The sequence below is a fragment of the Pezoporus occidentalis genome, unplaced genomic scaffold (assembly GCF_034315485.1).
Source record: "Pezoporus occidentalis ecotype Australia unplaced genomic scaffold, CSIRO_AGI_Poc_V1 ctg23, whole genome shotgun sequence".
In the NCBI taxonomy this organism is placed as follows: Eukaryota; Metazoa; Chordata; class Aves; order Psittaciformes; family Psittacidae; genus Pezoporus; species Pezoporus occidentalis.
The window spans coordinates 1,559,181-1,580,792 of NW_026914180.1; the positions used below are offsets into that span (position 1 = coordinate 1,559,181).

The 21,612-nt window shown below is 40.7% G+C and overlaps 1 protein-coding gene across 1 annotated transcript in view; it reads left to right on the forward strand.

Moving 5' to 3' along the window:
- Window positions 1-21,612, forward strand: part of OXSR1 (oxidative stress responsive kinase 1) — a 93,143-nt gene that overhangs the window by 59,194 nt on the left and 12,337 nt on the right. The window contains exons 6-11 of the mRNA XM_062621373.1: window positions 9,531-9,640; window positions 12,699-12,800; window positions 15,104-15,237; window positions 17,279-17,327; window positions 19,602-19,667; window positions 19,915-20,037. Of these exons, the coding sequence (XP_062477357.1) occupies window positions 9,531-9,640; window positions 12,699-12,800; window positions 15,104-15,237; window positions 17,279-17,327; window positions 19,602-19,667; window positions 19,915-20,037 (584 nt within the window). The remainder of the gene's footprint in view (window positions 1-9,530; window positions 9,641-12,698; window positions 12,801-15,103; window positions 15,238-17,278; window positions 17,328-19,601; window positions 19,668-19,914; window positions 20,038-21,612) is intronic.

Sequence of the window (21,612 nt, forward strand, 5' to 3'; positions counted from 1 at the left end):
CAGTTGTGCAAATTGAGGGACAGGGTAGGGAAGATACTTAAAAGACAGTTGCTTTAGCTGCTTTAGCTGATACAGTTGTGCCTGGAGATGTCTGCTGTAAGTCACTGCTGTCACAAGCTGCGGCAGCAGAGGTATGCTGGAAACCATCCTTGGTGTGAACGGATTATATGTCTGTGGAAAAGGGTGTTGTGTTTGTGTGTTTTTTTTTTTTTTTCCCCAGTACTACTCTCCTAATTTTTTATTTCATATGTGTTTCTACAGACTTCACTCTTGTTCACAGAATTCATAAATTATTAGTATTATTATGATTGGCTTTCTTAATAGAAAGACAGCATTTTTGGACAGTACATTTAGCACCTGCGTGGCTTACCCCCAGTATGCTGTTTTTGTAGCCTGAGCATCCTTCCTCTCCAGCTGTCCTTTGCCTCAGGACTGTGCTCTTCGCATGAACCTTGTGGTGCCTTTCCAGTCCTTGTGCCACCTCTGGCTGGATGGCAGAGCTCACATCTGGACTTCCCACCTTGGCAAACATCCTTGTACTTGTTTAACTTTTTCAGTCTCATATGTAAGTGGAAAGAGACACATCTCTTTGTGATATGGTCTCTTTTAGTGCCCTGTCCTGCAAGTGGAGGCACAGCATTGGGTCAGGCTGGTGGACCAGGCTTTGCAGGTGTGTGGCAGTAACTGTACTGTCTGGCTGAAGTGCATGTTGCACTGTGTAGTGCTGTGAGGTACAGACTCCTTTGGTTGGTGTATCTATGCCCGAGTTTGTATCTTGGAATCAAAGGTGTAGATTTTCTACCAGGAGGCAGAGCACATTGCAGTGCACAGTTCTTTATAGGTAGCTTTTCTCCCTCTGCAGAAGGCAGTAAGCTTTTTTACAGGACATAACACCTAAAATACAGGATTTCTGTTTAAAACCCAAAATTGCTTCGTTTTCCTTTCTAAGTCTCCCAGCTCTGTTAATGCCTACTGTTACATTTCTGATGAGGTATAAATAATTCATCATGCAGCTGATGAAAGGTAGGGAGTGGCTTCAAAAATGCTCCAAGGAGCAAACTTTATACAGTGAAATCCTGCTTTTTTTTTTCCTCCCACAAAATGGGGCTAAGTTACAGTTTGGATTTGTAATTGTACAGAGATTTAGCTGACGTTCTGGGAGAGGCTGCAAATAGCTGTTGCATTAGAGCAATGCACTGTTACTCCATGTCAGCCTAGCAGAAAGCTGCCTGTGTTCCTGTTCCACAAGGGTGCCAGGGCTTTGCTTTTTTTTTTTTTTTATTAAGGCTCACTGGTAATAGGTACCTGTTCATGTATTTCTGGTGAATAATTCTTGGTTGATAATACAAGTCAACCTTAAAACTACTTGTACAAATTTGAGAGGATTTATGTTGTCTGGGGTTTGTATGTGTTCCCCTGGACTGAACTGCCTGGTAGTGGTTTATATATGCAATGTTTAAATAATGAAATCATCTCTATGTATACCCTGCAAAAAGCAACATCGTGAGATGTGCAGAGTTCCCTCTTCTGTACAGATACTTTCTTTGCACATGCAGAAGGCCTAACACTGTAACTGTCTGTGAGACGCAGCAGAGCAGCTCAACTCAACCAAGGTCAGCAAGCTCACCACAGTGGCAGGAAGCACTTTCATTTCTGTGAAGGCAGCTGATGACTTGGAAGAAACAAAAATAAATGGATGACTGAATACTAGAGAAGAACCTGACCTGGTCATAACATGAGATTTTGTTTCTGTGGGAATTTCTGACACTTAAGCTTCCTTTTTTCCTGACCCAGGATAGCAAAATTTCCTGTGAATTTTTTGAGAAGAAAAAAATGCTGCAAGCAAGCCAGTCCCAATAAAGCAAGTTTTTTTTTTTCTGTGAGATCAAAGCACTTGCCTTTGACAATAACATTAATGCATATTATGAATAATTCTGTTGATTGTTGAGTGCTTCAGTTATCAGCTGGTTGACATTACTGCATTCCCATAGAACAACTGTGTTTAAGTTCAGTTGGAAAGTTGCACCACGAGGAGAAAAAAGATTGACCAGTTGTGTAATAAAGCCCAAGGTTTAGAATGGATTAGGCTACCTCCTTTGGAATAGGTGGTTTAGTGTACTTATAAATATGCAGGTAATGTAGCAGGAAAGAATGACTTCAATGCTTTTATAATGACTCCTTTCCCTTTTGCCATCCCTCTATCAAAAACTGCTTGTGGACAGTTGTTAGGAAGGTCTTACTCAGTGTTTGGCCTTTGCAACCTTGTGTTCCTATGTGGAACATTGCTGGCCACAATGTTTCTTGTCTCAGAAGAAATGTAAATCTTAAATGTAAATATAAGGAATGTAAATCTCAAACTGAAAGACCTTTGAAGGAGAAGAAAGCCTTCAAAGCTTCTTTAAAGATTTAGAAAAAAATACTCAACCCTGTGTTGGAGGAAACCCCACTGCTGGCCTGTGCCTGTACCTCCACAGTACCCTTTCAGTTCTTAAAAGGAGCTTATAGAATGATGGAGAGAAACTTTTTAGCAGGGCCTGTTGTGATAGGGTGAGGGGTGATGGTTTTAAGCTAAAAGAGGGGAGATTCAGGCTGGATGTGAGGAAGAAATTCTTTACAGTGAGTGTGTTAACTGGCACAGGTTGCCCAGAGAGGTGGTGGATGCCCCATCCCTGGAGAGATTCAAGGCCAGGCTGGATGTGGTTCTGGTTCTGGATTTAGTTGGCGATATGTCTGGTCATTGCAGGGGGATTGGACTAGATGAGCTTTGAAGCTCCCCTCCAACCCAAACTATTCTGTAAAATCACTGACACATCATAGATTAAGTATTTGGGAAACTTTGTGTGTAGAATTCATGGCAGTAATTTTGCTGCAGGATTATACTGTTCTAACCAAAGAAAACTAAAGCCTCTTTTGTTAATTTGGGCTGTGCAGTTAAGGTAAGGCTGAACAGAAAAAGCAACCTGATGAAGGTGTGTCTGATGTTTCTCAGGTTGTTTGTTAACTCCGAGTTGGTTGCTGTGTGTCGGATGTCAAAGCTGCTGTGGGAGCACTGTTAGCAGAGGTGGATGCAGGTGAAGCAATGGAGGAGAAATCTGTGAGCTTGGAGACATTTGCTAGAAGTAGGAATTCTAAAAATTCCTCTAATGGCCTACACAAAGCCTAGCTTTAAACTCCTCCTGAAGTCTTAGGACTTGGTATTTTTACTCATGGGTCTGTCTGTTTTTAACTATGTAGCTCCTTTTGCTTTCAAAATGTTCATCCACTGAACCAAGGCATAAAATTGCTTTTAGCAGATCCAGCTGACCAGCAAGACCTAAATTCAGGGCTATTTGCTTCTAGCTTGACTTTTTTTTTCTTACCCCCCCCCAAGGGCACTGGATTGAGCCTGTGGCTTGGCATCAAGTTCTTGGAGCCTGTTACAATTCGGAGAGTATTGCTTTCTCAGCTTGAAGTCTTTTCCTGCACATTGAATTAATCTATCTTTTGGAGTGAGCAGGGCTCTTTCCCAGATACCATTGTTCTGGGCCTGCTGACGGTGGTTATAATGTAAATTGAGATGGCAGTGTTCTTTTGTGTTCCAGCCTTTCCGTGACAATTACTGTTTTATTATTTTATTTTGGTTTGGTTGTTTTGTGTTTTTTGTTTTTTTTTTTTTTTACTGAGAGCATAAAACCTCTTTGCCCTGGCATTTATAAGCTCCCTGGAGTCTAAAAGCTGCACAGGTAAAAGCACTCTTTGTCAACATAAACTGCATCAGCACCAATGTTGCTGCATAAACTAGATGTCTTACAGTAAGTGAGGTTTAGTATTATTCAGTTTATTTAACTGCGCTGGCCATATAAAATACTGTGAAATGAAGTGAGAGTCTTGACAGACTCGGAAGAGGTGGGAGAGGTTGGGGGCAAAACTCTATCAGGGTGCACAGGAATGGCTTGATAAACACTGTGCTCTGATATTAGCATCCTAATGAGACAAACGAAATGTGTTTTGTTTATTTTCCCTGTTTCTTTCCACTGAGATTAATGCTGTCACCCACCTCTTTGTGATTGAACCTGAAGAAGCACAAGTGCCTACTGAAGGCTGAAAGGTGCATGTCCCTCCATGTGTGGGATTTTGCTGTTGTAGGGACAATGGCATGGTACCTTCAGGGTTTAAACTGGTCAGGATGATGAACATGTACTCTGAGGTGCTCAGTGCGCCTGCCATGTCCTGGGCAAGCTGTGCTGCCAAGCAGTTGAAGTAGATTGAGATTTGACAAAGTCACTCAGGACTTGCTAATTGATACTGGGCAAATTGCCTAACCCCTCTCACTTTATCTATTTATAAAATGGGGATAGTTAAGGCCAGGCAAAACTTGTGTAACTGAATTTGTGTAACTTTCCACAAATCCATGCCAGCTTGTCACTGGTTCGCTGTGTTCCTGACTGCTCTTAATTCCTTGTACTAAAATAGTGTGCCACATAAACATTGAGCTATGATGTGGCCGTGTCATTCCCCCAGTTTCCCTCAGGAAACACTAAATTTGGGAGATTAAATTGCTTTAACAAGGGGCAAGGCACAAATGTAACTTGGGGAAGGGAGAGCTGTTTGCAGAGCTGACTTGAACAGCCAGTGTCATGAACACATCTAAGCTGCTTCTCTCTTTCGAAAAAGGGGCAAAACTGTTTTTCCTTTGTGATTGTAGAAAGTTTTGGTGTCTCCTTTGCAGCAGTGTGATCTGAAGTAACTTATTCTTTGTGCCACTTGTAACATCTCCATTTCCTGAAGAGATGTTGCACTATTTGCTTGAAATCACTTGCGAACTTCTCCAAGGAAGGTGGCTTCACCCAGCCTGGGCTTTGTCATCCTCAGGTTACTTTGTGCTGTACTAGTGTATCTTTATTAACATGCTGTTGGGCTCAGTTTCAGATGTAATCATTGTGTTTACTCACCAAAGGGATTTCCTACATTCTTTATGTGCATTGACATTATTGCAGAAAGGCTAAAGTTGCAATAAAGCTGTCATTCTGCATGTGAATTGGTGAGAAATGCATATGACTGTAGAGATCTACCTTTCCAAATGAGAATTTAGGAGAACAAATATGTATTTATAGATCCAGTACCACTGTAGTCTTTAAAATGGAAGAGGTTTCTGATACTTGTTCTTCACTAATCTTCCTTTTCTCTGGTGTCTTACCACCTGCTGCCTTCTCAGCACAAAATTACTGTTTATTGCTGCCACCACGTTCTTCCTGTCAGGGTTTATTCATCTTCAGTGCTCTAAAAGCTCTAAGGTTTGCAGAAAAACCCTAAGTACAACTGCAGATATTTTCTGATGTTGAACAACTGAACAAGAAGGAAGGTGACCAGTGAAAATTACACTTAGTGCTGTCTTCTGAAATAGATTTATTTTTGTGTGAGGGGGAATAGTATCTTGGCTCCCCAAGTTCAAAATCAACTCCAAATGTTTTAAAGTCAAGATTGAACCACTTTGAAGTTCTGCCCCCATTGAAGTTGGGAACTGCTTTAGGGTCTGATCCAAACCCACCAAATTCTGTAGCATCCTTTCTGATGTCAGCAGTCTTTGGTCCTGGCTTCTAGTTAGTGCACATTCTTCTTTCCCTTGTGCCTACCTTGTAACAGGTACTTAGGCTTTTTAGGGTTACGGTAATGTTATACAAGATGGCCAAGGAGGAGTATTTTTTAAGGGCTGACTTCTAGATCTGGATAAAACAATCTATCATATGGCACCATAGTAATGTATCTTCCTGAGGAACGCAGCAGTGGTGCCTGTAGTGATGTGGTCCGGCCACAGCATTCTTACACTGGCAAGTTTAGACTGGCTCTTTATTTCTGTAATGCAGAATAAGAGATTTTCTTTTCAGCTTTTGCATCTCCTGGGTGGCCAGAACAGTTTTCAAGTTTTGACAGCTTAGATACTTCAGTAGCAAGAATTGTTGCCTAATACCATGCTTTTTCAGCCTCCAACTTCATTGCCTCTGTAGAGTGGTAGGATATGTGGTTTGCAACACATGATCTTTCTGCTGAAAATTGGACATATTTTCTGCAAAGCCTGCATCAGCAGAACTGTCATTTCCATTCTGGGTCGCAATGTGATGCGAGAGTCTGGAGAAATATATATATTTTAAAGAAGTCCTTGGTAGATATCACCGAAACAAGTCCAGTAGATGAATCTTCTCTACATTTCTTCAGAAAGTGATAAAAGAAATGATCCTTTCATCCAGACATCCTGGAGACTTATTTGCAAGCAGACTGCTGGAGATCTATAATTTTTGAGGTTTGAAGTATCTGACAGTTGTTGGATTCCCAGCAGTGGTGGTTTCTGGTATTGCAAGCCAGGTCCAAGCATTTCCAAATCCTCTCCGTTTCTGGTGATACAGTCCTTTCCAGTTATCACTGTAGTGAGCCAATATAAGGTACAAACTGTCTAAGAAGAGTAGAAATGTAAACACTTCTGAGCTATCTGACCTCTTGAATTTCATTACTTTTGCCATTTTCTAGAGTTAAATTCATTTGCAGTAACTTAGTTCTGTTCTATCCTTTTTGATGGTAGTTAACAGTGGCAGAGAGAATGAGATGCAGATCTTACAAACTGCTCAGCAATAACAGTTGAACCATAACTTGTGGTTTGGATTTTACTTTACTGCTTTACAGATATTTCTTGAGAGCAGGCATATGCTTTTCTTAATAGCTGTGACTTGGATAAAGTTAGTAAGATGACATTTGAGAGAATGGTTTCACTCATTCCTCACAGCAGAGTGTTGCAGGCTGGTTTTGCCTGTTTTAGGCCACTGGAAATGAGGGAAATTGGGGAAAACATTGAAGAAATCAACCATGTAAAAGAATAAAATATAATTCCATTTAAGCTTTCTGCTGACCTCAGATGGCAGATGTTAGGGGCACAATTTCCAACTGGAATTATAAACCCACATTTGATGTGAAATGTGGTGAGTGATCTGTGTTCCATGTAACGGACTTGTGTTTTTACTGCTGGAATGCTTTTGCTTTGAATAGCGTTTTCTTTACCCTCAAAATGACTGCATGGAAACTTGAGGTAAGATAATATACACAAGTTCAAATACAGCACATCACAATAACGATGGCATTTGGACAAGTTTCTATTAGTATTGTCTTTTATAAAAGAACTTCTAATTGCTCTTGTGTTCAGAACAATAGATCTTGTGAGATTTCCTCTAATAACTAGTAAGATGCAAGTAAATTTACTGTGAACTTTTTAGGAAGCTCATTCAGTTTTCTGGGAGAAGCAAGGATGGTGGATATGCACTTGGAAGATCTCTTGGAGAGCAAACTCACTGTTGCAAAACGTGGGTTTCCACAAGAATACAGTTGCAATGCTGATGGGGATAGTGATCCATCTAAATGTGCTAAAATGTCAAGGTTAGCAGGAAGACAAGCTGCCTCCAGGAACACAGAAGAGAACAGGAGAGCACATCTGGAAGAAGCTGAATCCTACTGATAAACATTTGCTAGTGCTTGGTTTAGCCCAGTGATTTCTGTGCAGCTTTCTTTAATGTCAACTTTCAGTTATCCATGTCTGGTATGTTAGTGAGCACTAAAATTCCTGTCCTTGGAAGCCTCTAAGCTAAGTGAGCTGGAAGCTTTCAGCATCATCTTCTAAGCGATAATTTCAGTGGAGTTTCTCAAATATTGGAAGACTGTGAGAAGGAAGCTCATTGAACTGCTGCCGTGATGCAGAGGAGAGCTTGGAGTGTCCTCACGTGGATGCCATTGCTTGTAAATTGTAAAGAGGGATCATAGAATAGTTTGGGTTGAAAGGGGACCTTACAGATAATCTAGTTCCAGTCTTCCTGCCACAGGCAGGGACACCTTCCACTAGACCAGGTTGTTCAAAGCCCCAGCCAACTTTCCAGCTGATTCCACAGTTAGGATAACATCCTTAAGCTATGGAGTAATTCTGTGGCTTTTTGGAGTAAGACTTTTGCATTTGCAGTTAACTAATTCCAGCTGAGTTTTAAAAATTTTCAAACAAGAATTCCAAACTGTTGCAGTCAGGTGTTTTATTTTTGTGTAACATAGCCCTTGAATTTCAGAGACTTACCCTCCAAGCCTGTCATCAATCTCAAAAATGGCATTCAGGGCTTTGCTTGTATTGTGTTTAAAAAAGAGTGTGTGTATGTGAATAAAACTGAGTTATGGAGAACGACCTATTACAGGTCTGTAAGTGGGCAATGCACAAGCAGTGTAGTTTGGAGAAAATTGGGAAGAAATACTGTGTTTACAGTTTCCTTTTCACCTGATTTATTTATTCCTTTTTCTCTAAGGCAGATCTGTCATCCTCTCTTGAATGACTTGGTTGCCAAATATTCTGTAATACTGTCTCTGAACAAACATACTGTATGCCATTGATATAACTGCACACTACTGCTGCTATTCACAGATACTGTTATCCATAACATTCTTAATTATATGAAAGATCAGTGTCATCTTTGAAAGCATAGTTTTCATGTAAAAGAATGATTCATTTCGATAGAATTATCAGGGAGTGTGTGGGGCGTCCTTCAGCTTGTGAAAGATGCTTCATGTGGGGTAACATTGTACAGGGTGTGAATACCTGTCTTCTAGGCTTCCCTGAGGACGGTAAGGCTGGTTAGTGGCATGTGCTGCTTGGTTCAGTAGCTGCTGTATCAGTGGGAGCCAGTCCAAGTTTCTAGTAAAGTACTGAGCATTTCAGCAATTGAAGATCACCAAATGAAGCATATTCTCATGATAAAATATTCAGAATAAGGGGTTGCAGCCTGCAAGATGCAGTTAGGACAGTTAATGTTGTAAAGTCTAGTAACTTTTTATGTACCAGATTTCATTGCTGCAATGAGGAGGAGAGGGACTTTTTATAAGGGCATGTACAAGACATGGGAGGGGAATGGCTTTAAACTGACAGAGGGGAGATTAACATTAGATACTAGGAAGGGATTCTTCCCTGTGAGGGTGGTGAGGCCCTGGTACACGTTGCCCAGAGAAGCTGTGGCTGCCCCATCCCTGGCAGTGTTCAAGGCCAGGTTGGATGGGGCTTGGAGCAACCTGCTCTAGTGGAAGGTGTCCCTGCCTATGGCAGTTGGTTGGAATCTGCAAGGTCTGTTCCAACCCAATCCGTTTTAGGATTCTGTGATTTCTTAACAGGATGCTAATCGAAGTTCAGTTATTACCTGTTCTGTATTTATACAAATGTGAATAAAGCACTGGCTGTCAGAGGCAGGCTTGTACAGTTAGCAGATCTGCTGGGGGAGTGCGGGCGCACTGTAATGCGACCAGTGGGCTGTAATGGAAAGTGGAATTTTCCTCTCTGTCAGTCAACACTAAGAGCTCTGCTGTCCCCAGTAATTAAATGGGGGACTACAGGGTGTTCATGTATCAGCACTCTTGATCATTCTTTGTTTATTAGGAAGCTCCTCATGCATAACTGTATGGTCTAGTACTTAATAGGTAGCTGGGAACATGAAGGGAAAGAGGGGATGTGTTCCTAATAAAGTCTGTTGTTGTTTTCTTTTCAGACTTCGGCGTTAGCGCGTTTCTGGCCACTGGTGGTGACATTACCAGGAATAAAGTCAGGAAAACTTTTGTGGGCACACCTTGCTGGATGGCACCAGAAGTTATGGAACAGGTGAATTGTTTTTCCTAGTATCCTCTTACCTGATCCTGGAATTCCCTGTTGTCAGCGATAGCCATATTTACTTAAAACTAAAATGGTTATTTGGCATTCTGTAAGGCTTTCTTAAAACCACAGGATTTTTGATTTGCCTATGGCAGCCAGAAATAGGAAGCATCTCTTCTGTTGCTTCTCTTCTGGCTCCTACCTAAGGTGAGATTGAGGCAACTCTGCTGTTGCATAAAGAAGACTAATGTGCCTCTCCCTCTCCATAAATGTGAAGTAAAATATAAATAGTTTCACATGTGGTAAATCTGCATGTATACAGCTTGGTAATGTGCTCTTCTGCATTTTAGAATTTGGGTTGCCAATTGCAGCATGTCAGTGGGGAGTTATTACTGTAAAATAGCATACACTTGACTTTATTCAGGTTTTTAGTTTCTCTTGGCTTCTGAATATCCATACCGTAAATGCTGAGGGATGCTTTTCCCCTTCCTCCTCTGCTCTTTTGGCTAGTTTTTGGCTCTTTTTGTTCACTCTGATTCCTTACAAAAGCACTTGGGGAACACGTTTCTATTAACTCAAACCTGCCTTATTGCTTCTCTCCCTGCTGTTCACAACAAAATATTTTGAAACTTAGAAGTAACTTGGATAAGACCCCTCCTATACATATATATCTAAAATGAAATACAGCTAAAACAGTGGTTGGACTCTAGTACATTTTCCCTATACCCAAAACTTCTGGAGGGATCGAGATAATTTTGGGGTAGCTTAAATATACTGTTGATGAAAGGCATTCTCAGTATTTGGTGTCTTGAGTAGCTCCCCATGGTGGCATTGAGGGGTTGGTGCAGTGTAGCACTCCTACAACCTCCTCGGAGTACAGGTCTAACGTTGTAGAGTACAAGACATGCTCCCCAGGTCAAGAGCTGTCTTTGCAAACTTGCTTCTGAACTGCTTTGCTGTCATATTCTTCTGGATTTATGTTGATTTAAAAATAAATGAAAATATAGTACTCAGGGTACCTAAAATCAGATCATGGTTGTCCCTTGCTAATCTGTCCTTTGTGTCCTTTCCTGGTGCAGAGGGCACAGCAGACTGGCCAGAACCTAACTGTGCTTCTCCAGGCTCATTAAAGTTAGGGTGGCTGCAACCTTCAGGACAACAGGGGAAAAAAGTTCTTAAGGAGGGTGCTAAAGAGGGGAGATAAAGGTTTCAGTGACAAAGTGGGGGGTTCTTGATGCAGCAGGCATATTTCCAAAGGAGGTGGGTTTTCTAGGGAGTCCAGTACTACTATGCAGGCCATACAGATCTAACTCGCTGCAAGTATTAAGGTGGTATTTTTGGATGCTGATGTGAAATCCTTCACTGTCCGTTTATATAATCTTGCTGTTTTCCAGTAGGTGTCACTCTGAACCACTATATCCAACCCGGGATAAAGGACAAAGGGGTTGCTGTAGGTTAGCCTTCAATATGTAGATACTATTGACCCAATTCCATCTGGTTTACTTCAGCATCATTAAGTTCCCTTACTATCTCAATACATGATAGTCTTTTAGTGTACATTCAGTTGGTAGATCTATGGCAAAAAAAGTTGCTGAGAAAAAGAAATGTTGATATCAACTAACTGCAAGGTGGTGACTAATATGAATTGGATGGATGTCAATGAGAACTGCTGTAGACAGCTTTGAACTTCATAGTTTTCATTTGCAAACAGGATTATGTGGTATAATAACACCCCCCCCCCCCCCCCCATCAAGCACTTAAAATCCTGATAGGGAATGGGGAGTTGGAAGTGCATATAGATGAGCTGCAACACTGAGAGATAAAGCTAAGAAATATCCCAAAGTTATTTTCAAAACATAAAAAATAGTGTGAGGGTAGGGAAAAAGCCCACCCTTACAGCATATTTCTTCCTGCACTGTGTTCCTTTAAACTGTACTATTTTACTATACTATATTGTTTAGTTAACTGACTTGAAGTCTCATGGCATGGCATCCATAAATCATGGCATCCATAAACTGACTTCAGGAAACTTTTTAGACTTTTAAGGCTCATGAAAATGATACAGGATATAAACTCCCATTGCTATAATGAATTTCAGTTCAAGTATAGTGTTATATGAAAAATAGTGCAAGAGGGGTTTTTGTTTGTTTGCCAAAATTCAAGATCATCTTAAAGGTAGTTTCGGGAATGTTTTTGGCTTCCTCACAATGAGCATTTTTCTAAGGCTTGTTAGGTTAGCTGAACACAATATCCCTATTAGCTTTGCTCTGATTCAATATTTTTCCATAGTCTAGTGAGAAGAAATACAAACCATTATAAGCAGCCAAAACGCTTTGATTTTTGTAGCTGCTCATGAAGTTAGTACATAATGTCTCTCCCCTGCAGTGGACAAAGCAAGTGCCAAAATATTACCTAATGGTAATGAGGAAGTAACCGCTTTGGCGTATGAAATATTTTTTCCTGTGCATGAGGGGAAGTAAACACTATAAATTTTCCTGAACAAGTCTGTGTTTAATGTCAAGTGCAGAAGCTACTCTTAATTAGTGGAGGGAAATATTAGTCCATGGACAGGAATAAGGGGCTTTTTACTGAGCTGGTGTGTACTGAAGTTTCAGGATTGAGCATGTTTGCAGTCAGATTGATTAAGCGGTTGACTAAAAGTGTAGTGAGGCGTATGTCCCAAGGGGATAACAGTCCATCTGTTAACCGTGGGAGTTTCATTATGCTGTTTAATGACTCTCTCTGTCCTTTGTGTGGAAGTCAGAGCCTGGGTTAAACCAGTGTCCCTTTGTGTTCTACACATGGAGAGGTTTATGGCAAAGCAGTTATGGTTGTACAGTCTATAACCATAATTTTTATCAAACTATGACTTCTAAACCACCTCCTTTAAGGTATAAGGAGCTGGGGGGAGTGGAGAGAGAAAACATTCTTTCCATCTCTTTAATACTAGTGCTTCCTTCCCTGGAAAGGAAGGAAAGCGTGGAAGGATATGTAATATGCTAAGGAAAGGGATTACAGTGTAGGATAGCAAGAGAGACACATGCTAACATCCTCTAATATTTTTCAGGTCAGAGGATACGATTTCAAGGCAGACATCTGGAGCTTTGGGATCACTGCTATTGAACTGGCTACAGGGGCAGCTCCTTACCATAAATATCCACCGATGAAGGTGAGCAGGTCTCCAGATAACTGTGCAAGATAAAGGATCAGTGTGTTCTGCGGGTGTGTCCAAGGATCTGACTAGCATGCTCTGTTGAAGGGTTTGTCCTCTTAACTTGCACTTGTGGGTCACGATGTTCTTGGATTTATCTGAAGTCACCTTTTAAAAATATGTCACTTAATCAGCATTGTCTGAAACTACAGAATTCTTGTTTAGATCCCGAGTCTTGCCAGGGACACCATTCTGGAGGTGTGTTTTAATCCTGGAGCCTCTGTAGGTAGCAGATGTTTTTAGGACTATAAATAATGATTCAGAGCAAGTTATCTGGCATCCAGTGACACTGGTATGGTGAACTATTCCGTCTCCTGCACTGATTATATTTCCTGGTATCTCTCAGAAGTCTTGTCACCAGTTATCCAAAAGGATGTCATTTGTTTAATGCAAACACAGTCCTGTCAATCACTGAACCAGTGGAAAGTACCACACCAGTATGAAATGGTGTGGTATTGGCAACAATAACATTTTATTGAACTTGAGGTGGCGGATCAAATCAGGAGGGGTGGAGAGCCCATGCAGTAACCTCATCACTTATGGTTAGACTAGTTACCTGGGATATGAGGCCTATGAGTGCTAAGTCCTTCAACTTTAGGTATATCATGGGGCAAGGTTTCCTTTTCCGAGTCTTTTGACTGCGGGGGTGCTATGCAAGTTGGGTGTTACCTTACTAGGACCTGGCTGCATCCCCTCCCACCCTGTAATTCCAGTAGCATTTGGGAATCCAGGAGCTTCTAACTCATTAGAACATGCATATCTATATATTGCTTTAAATGCTAGGGTTTTTCACTGGCTTAACTCTTGTAGAACACAAGTAATTTTAAGATTTGTCATCTCTCTGCAGGGACTATTGAGTAGCTGAGTGGTTTAGAAATGCCATTGAAGTTTGTAACGTCAGTGATTGTGGTGTAGCGGTGAGGAGTTCATGGAAATGTGTTGCCAATTTAGCTGTTGCTGTTTGCATTGATACATCCTTCTGTGCTGTGATTATTGTTAGCCTTTTGCAGTGACTTCTGCAAGCTCTACTTCTGTTTATTGTGTTTTGAATGCATGGGTTGTAGCTCTAAATACAAAGATTGCCTATTTAGTATTGTGTGTTGTCATATAGTAGCTAGAATTATGACTTTCCAGCTCTGTTAGCTAAGGGTTCCAGTCATACAGCCTGCAAGAGGACTTCTGTGTTTTATTTATTGAATGTAATTGTATTTCACTGCAGACTAATTTTGTTATGCAGCAAAATGACCTGTGCATTAAGTGACCCTCCAAGGCGGGGGTGGAGGGGAGGGGGGAAAGCAGGGAATTCTGTCACAGACTGTATAATTTCAGCTAGATTGATGGGCTCTTACTGCCCTAAGCAGTGTAGCTGTTGAAAGCTATTTAAATGTGCTGTGTGCTGCTTCCTTTTCTAAAAATAGATATTCATCTGTATGTAGGTGACAAGTGAAAATGTAAATGAGTAATTTTCTTCCTTTCCTTCAGAATGTGAGTGATTTGAAGGAAATAATCAGTTTGGCTTGATGGGTGCTTGTGTGAGAAATGCCTTCACCTGATGTTGCATTGGTACATGGAAGTGAACCCTCATGTTTTTTTTTATGTTGCACTTCTGCTTTTTCATTAATTTGCCTTCTAGCTAAGAAATACCTGCAGGGAGATCTAAAGAGAGCCTTTGAATCAAATCCCTTGCAGAAGTGCTTATCTCAAGTAAAGAAGGCTGGTAGGAGTTTTGCTATGCTTACTCTTTAATCACACCAAGCAGTTCTGAAGGCACATCCCAGCCTTGTGTTTGGCTTGCAGATTACACTGTGGGTGAGGTGATGTGATGGAAAACAATAGCATAAATTGTTGAGTATAAATTAGCCAAGCTTCCAAAGGGGCGGGGGTGGAGGTAACTGTCTCTAGATCCTGTTGTACGAGTCTTGAACCTCTCAGCTGACAGTTGGAATTTGCAGAGGTGTAAAGGTTTTGAAAACAACGATTTCTACAAAGCTAGTGAATGTGGGAAGGGGAGGGGAGAGACCCTGTAATTGCCTTGAGGAAAGCGTAGGTGAGTTTTTACTGTGTAATGAATGCAAGACACAGTCTAAGTTGTAAGAGCCTTCACTTTGAGCTCAGGCTGCCCTTGAGAGCCATTGTAATGAAAAAGTGCTTGTCAACTCACATGCTTGACAGAAATGCTTGTCTACCATATAGTGTTCCCCAAATTTGTTTCTCATGACTGCCAAGAAAAATCTCATTGCCAATAGACATAATTCTTTCAGGTTTTGATGCTGACACTACAGAATGATCCTCCATCCTTGGAAACTGGTGTGCAAGATAAGGAGATGCTGAAGAAGTATGGGAAATCATTTAGGAAGATGATTTCATCGTGCCTACAAAAAGACCCTGAAAAAAGGTAAGAAACAGGTAACACCAAAATAAATTAAAGCCACTCCAAAACATCCAAAACAAACCCACAAAACTCATTGTATTCCTTATTTTTTTATGCCAGTACTCTCTCTGCCTCTCTAGCCTTTCAGTAGCAATGAACACAGCAATCTTGCTGTGTGGCTGCAAATTCTCTTGGCTGTCCTTACTTTTATGGATAAATGTCTGGCATCATGCCCGTCCCGGGTCCACATCTTCCATTTGGGTTAATGAGAGTGCATCCCAGTCCACTGTGTGTGTAGTGCCATTTTTCCCCCTTGCTGCCTCCAACGGGTAACTGTACTTCATGTGTTGTTCCTAGTCAAAACTGCTCTGTGTTTTACCCATTGGGCAATATGTTTTATTTGTGAAGCTTCAGAAACAAGCTTTTTAAAATTTGACAGTGAAAAGAAAGCTTTCAGTGTAGTTTTGACTTGCTTAATTGTAAGTAATACTTGGTTTGGGGGTGGAAATCAGGAAAAACACTGGCAAATATTACCAACATGTTTTTATTAATACAGGTTGCTTAAGTGACCCGATCACACTTTTGGTCTTCCACATAACAGTAGTTTGGCTACTTTGTGATGTTAGAAATACTACCACAGGATAGTGTTGTATCATGATGTTACGACCTTGTTCAAAGCTGCACATCGGTCTGCTGTCTACAGCACTGTTTAAAACCCACAGCCTGTCACATAGGATAGCTCAGAGCTGTTTCTGTGGAGGACAGTCATAGTGTTTGCCAGCCTGTTAAGCTGTTTAAAAGTGTTCACCCTGCATTTAAAACATATGAATTAAAATGCAAAGGTAAAGAAACAATCATTCCCACAGATCACTTTTTATATCTCTTGGTTTTCTTTTGTTTTTGTTTGTTTGTTCCCCCCTGTAAACAAACTAATTCTGGAAAGGAAAAAAGTCCCTTTGTAAAACAATAATAAAGACATTTTTCCGTTCCCTCTTATGAAAGATTCAGCAACAAAGGCTTCTCACACATCGTGAGATGGAATCTCTTTTAACAAGCTTTACACTTGAAATGCTTAATGAATCAGTGGAGTGCTTTATAAATGCTGATAGCAGGGTTCCTCCCCCTCCCCCCCTGATTTTTTTTCTCTCCTTTCTAAAGCATATCCTATCCCTGCAGGTTAGAATATATGCTGGTAGGAATTAACCATGATCAGTTTGCAGCATGGCATACCTCCCTTCTCAAGCCCCACTAACATCTACTGTCATCATCCTGACTGTGGGAGCAGGTTGGCCCATAAAGAGCAGAATCAAATCTGCATATTGTATGGGTTCTCAAAGAGGAGAATTTAGTGCAGTTTTTAATTCTTTTTGAGGCCCCCTTGCTATAAAGTGGATGATTTCTGTTAGTCAGAGGCAAAATAAACCATGTAACAAATGGCCTTTGCAAGTCACTAATTAAACTCTGTTACTGCTTAAGCGCAGTTCGCAGTGTGGGAAATGCTGTAACCTGGTACTTTCTCATGTAGGTCTGTGTCTTTAGAAAGCTCCATCTAAAGTCTAAACTGACTGAGGGATTAGCCCTGAAATCTACCTTAAAGGAGGAAATAGTTGTTCCTTTTCTATTAGACAAAAGTTGATTGTCCTGCCTGTGTTTGAGAGAACTAATTACACAGGTAATCAAGTATCTCTGAAATAACTGGTACATGGTGAGTACTGCTGCCCTCCTGCTGTAGGTGGTGATCCTTCACTTCAATTTTGAACAAGTTGTTTCTGTGAACCTATCAAACTGGCTCTAAGAGACTCAAGTTCAGCATCAAAATGGGAGCAACTTCTCCCCCCTGCCCAGGAGTTATTTACTGTTTTTGAACAGAATATGCAGTGAGTATTTAAGACTGCTGGTGTAAAATTTATTTGGAATAAACTGACTGATTTTTAGGGCAATTTTGCAGGAGAAGCTGACGCTGTTACAAGATGCCATGTTACAACAAGCTGCAGCAACCTGGAAGACCATTGTGTTGAAAGGGAGCATTTATAATTGTCTTTTCTGCATCTGTTTTTATTGACAGACCGACAGCAGCAGAACTCTTAAGACACAAATTTTTCACGAAAGCAAAGGTAAGAAAACACTTCCTAAATTGATCTGTGCAGAGGCTGTGGAGAGGACTTTTCAGAAGTATGATAGGTATGGTGACAGCTTTATTGGCATGAGCGTGGGCAGTTTCACTTAAGGCCAGCATAGCTGAGTGTACTGAATGGTTCATTGTGAAGAACAGAATGAAACCCCTCTTCTGTACCTCCTTGTGTATGCTGCTATTAAGAGAAATTATCTAGAAATTCTCAAACATTTATGTCTTGCAGTGGCTTTTGGGGTTTTTTCTTCTCTTTTAATGGTGCCATTCTGGCTGCCTCTCCAACCATAAAGGTCTCTGTGCCAGTAAATGTAACTTATATTTTAGTAAACTCTGTAATCAGTCTGTATGCAAAGCAGTGAATAAGGCCCACTGCGCAGAGGGTATGTAAAACTTCACCCTCTGTTGCCTTATGGAAAGTGAAGCTCCTGTGATACAAAATAGCAGGAAACTCTCATTTTTAGCCTTGAACTGTCAGTGAGCATCCATGGAATTACTCCCTGGAGATTAGTGCATATGTAGCATGCAAGGTCTAATTGAGGGAGACAGAAATAGTACAAGGGCCAATTTGTACTTCCATGGGAATGAGGAAATGTTTGCTGTTTGCTTTTTTTTTTTCTGTGGCATGTTTGTGATCAAAATACATGGGTTTTATTGCAGAATGCAGATTGAGCTGCCAAAAAAAAATCTGATACCTGAGATAGCACAGCAGTATTACCAATTAATCAAAGTAGGTTTTAGCTCCCAGATTAAGATGCTTAAATGGAAGTGGCCACATCTAGGTACTCGTACAGATGTCCTGCTAAAGTTGACAGGAATATAACAAGTGCAACCAAGGAAGTCTAGAGAGTGATCCAGTTTATGAAATGTAAGAGGTTGCTTGCTCTAGGGCAAGTTTAATTGATGTCTGGGCTCTTTTCAGTACTCACTAGGTTTTCATTGTTTGTGATGGGATTTTAGGCAACTGAATAGTCTCCATCTGTATACTGGACACATGCTTGGTGTCCAAAGTGATATGATGGCTTACACATTGCTGACCTTTCTCCAATTGCTTATGTGAATTCTGGTTCATGTTACACTTCACTATATGTAAAACTTCCTTCATGCTTTCATTAAGCTGCTGCAGAGTAGCATATTAGCATATGTGGTGATAGAAAATTAACATTATTGTAAATGAGGCAATACTTAAACCAGCACTTGAAGTGAAAACACATGCCAGTTAACACTCGGTGTTAAATTATATTCATACATCAGTCACTGCCAAGCTGACAGCTGTAACGTGAGGACAGAAGAGTCCAACTTCTCTGTCTATACTGAATCATATATTTAAGTGCAGTCTATGTTATGTGGCAATATGTTTTGGTAATGCTGAGAGCTACTTCTCAGTAAGTGACAGTGTGTGTCTTGTAACTCTCCATCCTGCCTTCAACAAACCATCATGGAGAGGTTCTGGGAGAACCTCACGGGCAGAGACTGCAGGGCTATCCAACCGCACTCATGTGAAGTGAAATACCCAGCCAAATCGAGTGCTGATGCCAGAGTGCTTGCCTGGCTTGTTTCCCCTGTAGCCAGTTTGGCTCAGCAGTCAAGCAGTTGGAAAACTATATGCTCAGGAGCCCACATTAACCAGTTTGGAGTAGCTTGCTGAAGAGGAAATTTAATACAGTAAAACATCACAGCAGTTTCTTAATATTTGGTCTGTTGAGATCATTGCGTTTACTTTCCCCCTAAACTTCATATGTGCTGTACGTTTTTTCAGCCACTTTAAATCCTGCTGCCCCAATTCCTCAGTCTTGTTATTCCAGCATAGAGGCTTCCTGCATCCTGGTCTGCCTGACATCTGAGGTTTGCCTTTGAAAGTCGGACTGGCATAAATTTAGGGATAAGATAAAGCAAAGACACTGGATCTAGGTGGAGTAGTATCTGCAAATGGAAGAATGCCAAACCTCTTACCAGGGTATCAGATGCTGCAATATAATAAATACATACCCCAGTAAATCAGACAGAATAGTATATATCTAGATTGTTAATTCTGTGTTACTTTGCATAGGGAAAGGGCCACCTCTAACTGAAAAGGTATTTGGGATGAGACATCATACACTGTTGTCCGAAGGAAGGAGGTGTTTAACTTCTTCGGGCGAATGGGGATGAGACATGTAAAACACTTTCTGCAGGAAATAACAGTTTCTTTGTCAGAGACATCGAAGGAATCAAAGGGTGTTTTTAGCAATACAAGTTTTTGGTGTTTTTTGTTTTGCAGAATAAAGAATTTTTACAAGAGAAGATGTTGCAAAGAGCACCAACAATCACTGAAAGATCCAAAAAGGTACTGAAAACCTCCTGGGGTTTTGCTTTAGTTCTACTAGTGTTTTATGCTTGTGTTCACATTTTTAATGGTAATTACTGTAGTAGGGCATTTTCTTTATAGAGACCTAGACATTTCAATAAAATACTCAAGCACCCTGGCAGGTGATGCAACCTTGAGATGCTTTTGTGCTATGTTTCCTAAAAAAAAAATTAACTGTAGAAACTGTCTGCTTGACATATCAGCTCTCTGTCTTTGTGCTGAGCAGGTCCGGAGAGTCCCAGGTTCCAGTGGACGTCTTCATAAGACTGAAGATGGTGGCTGGGAATGGAGTGATGATGAACTAGATGAAGAAAGTGAGGAAGGCAGAGCAGCAATTTCACAGCTCAGGGTGGGTCCTCAAACTCCAATAGCTCCACTGTTTTAACTTTTCTGGGAAGCATGTGGCCTTGTTTTAAGTATAATACACAATAAGTTATGATCCCTCTCTTTGAGTATGTTATCAAATGAAAGAAAACAGACTGAAGGCTAAAGAAAAAACTTGTATTGATCTCTCTCCTGTCATCATTCTGGGGCGCAGCTGGTCTCATTCAGGGATGTTGAGTATAATTGGGAACATGAATTCAGACAGTCTGCTGTCAGCTCAGCATACTCATTCACTTGAACTAGGATATTCTCTTTGTTTTTAAGGCTGCTGACTCTTTGAAACGCTTTCTTCTGGAAGTGTCAGGAGAGCTTTTGTCCTACTGCCCTCTCCAGGATGGAGCTGAAATCAATAGGGCCTGTGCTTATGGCTGATATCTGAAACACACAGGGCCTGGTTCTGTCCCTTCAGTTACAGTGAAATCTATTAGTCCCGATAGAAAATGTTATGGCATCCCTAAAGTCGTAAGGAGTGATCGGTCTAGCACTTGAAAATCCTGTAAAAGGTACCACCTCTCCCAACACATACACAAAATCTCCCAAACCCAGACTAACCCGCAGAAACAGAGAAGTAATGCATAATGATCAACAAAAAGAATCTAGTAAGTTTCCAGATAGTCTTCCCCTAGTTGTCAGCAGTGTTGATTTTGCATGTTCTCTTTTCACTGCAGCAGGTAGCTTGAAGTGGATTGGGCCTTTAAATCGTTCTGTAATTGAATTAGGCAGTGAAGGAGTTTCAGGAAAGGGGAAAGAAAGGCAGTATTGGTTTGGAGAATTTATCCCTTTAAAACTTGTAACTTTCTCATTTCTCTTTCATTCATCTGCCTTCTACTGGTGTTCTGTATAGACCTTTAAATATTAAATGCAGGATTTTTGCATCTTTTTAGCATCATTTGAAATGTTTGGATTATAAAAGGCTACTATTGATAGAGTAATTCCATATTTTGCTACAACACCTATTGTGACTTTTTGAAAGGCTTACTATATCCAGCTTCATATTATGTGGTCAAGAAAGATATCTTGGCACAAGGTGGCTACTGAAATTCTTGATGCTTTATGAGCTGAAATCTTCAAAATTCCTTTAGTAGGTTAAAATATGATCAGATTAGGAGGCAATATTGTGAAAGACCCTAACTATTTCAGAGATTACTTAGAATTTGTTCTATCTTGTCTCTAAGCTCGGGGTACTATGACTTAACACTGTTTACTGTGTTTTGAACAGTACTTGTTTCATTCCTCTTATGCATTAAAAAGCAGATTGACACGCATGTTTACAGGCTCCTTTTCAAGCCATTTGTTTTTCTTGAAGCTTTGGCATATTTCCTTGTACTGCCGTCTGTTCTGATTGCTCTAATTTGGGCATACTTGTCTAATTTAGCTTTTACTTCTAGGTCTGCTGTTCAAGGAACCTTTAGGATGGGTGTTGGAGCAGTAGGTCTCAATTCGGTTACGTGAAATGTAGTAGTATATTGCCCTTTTGGAGGCACCTGATGTAGATATAACAGAACTTTGGGAGACCTGCATCTTTCTGAAGGTTAGGAAG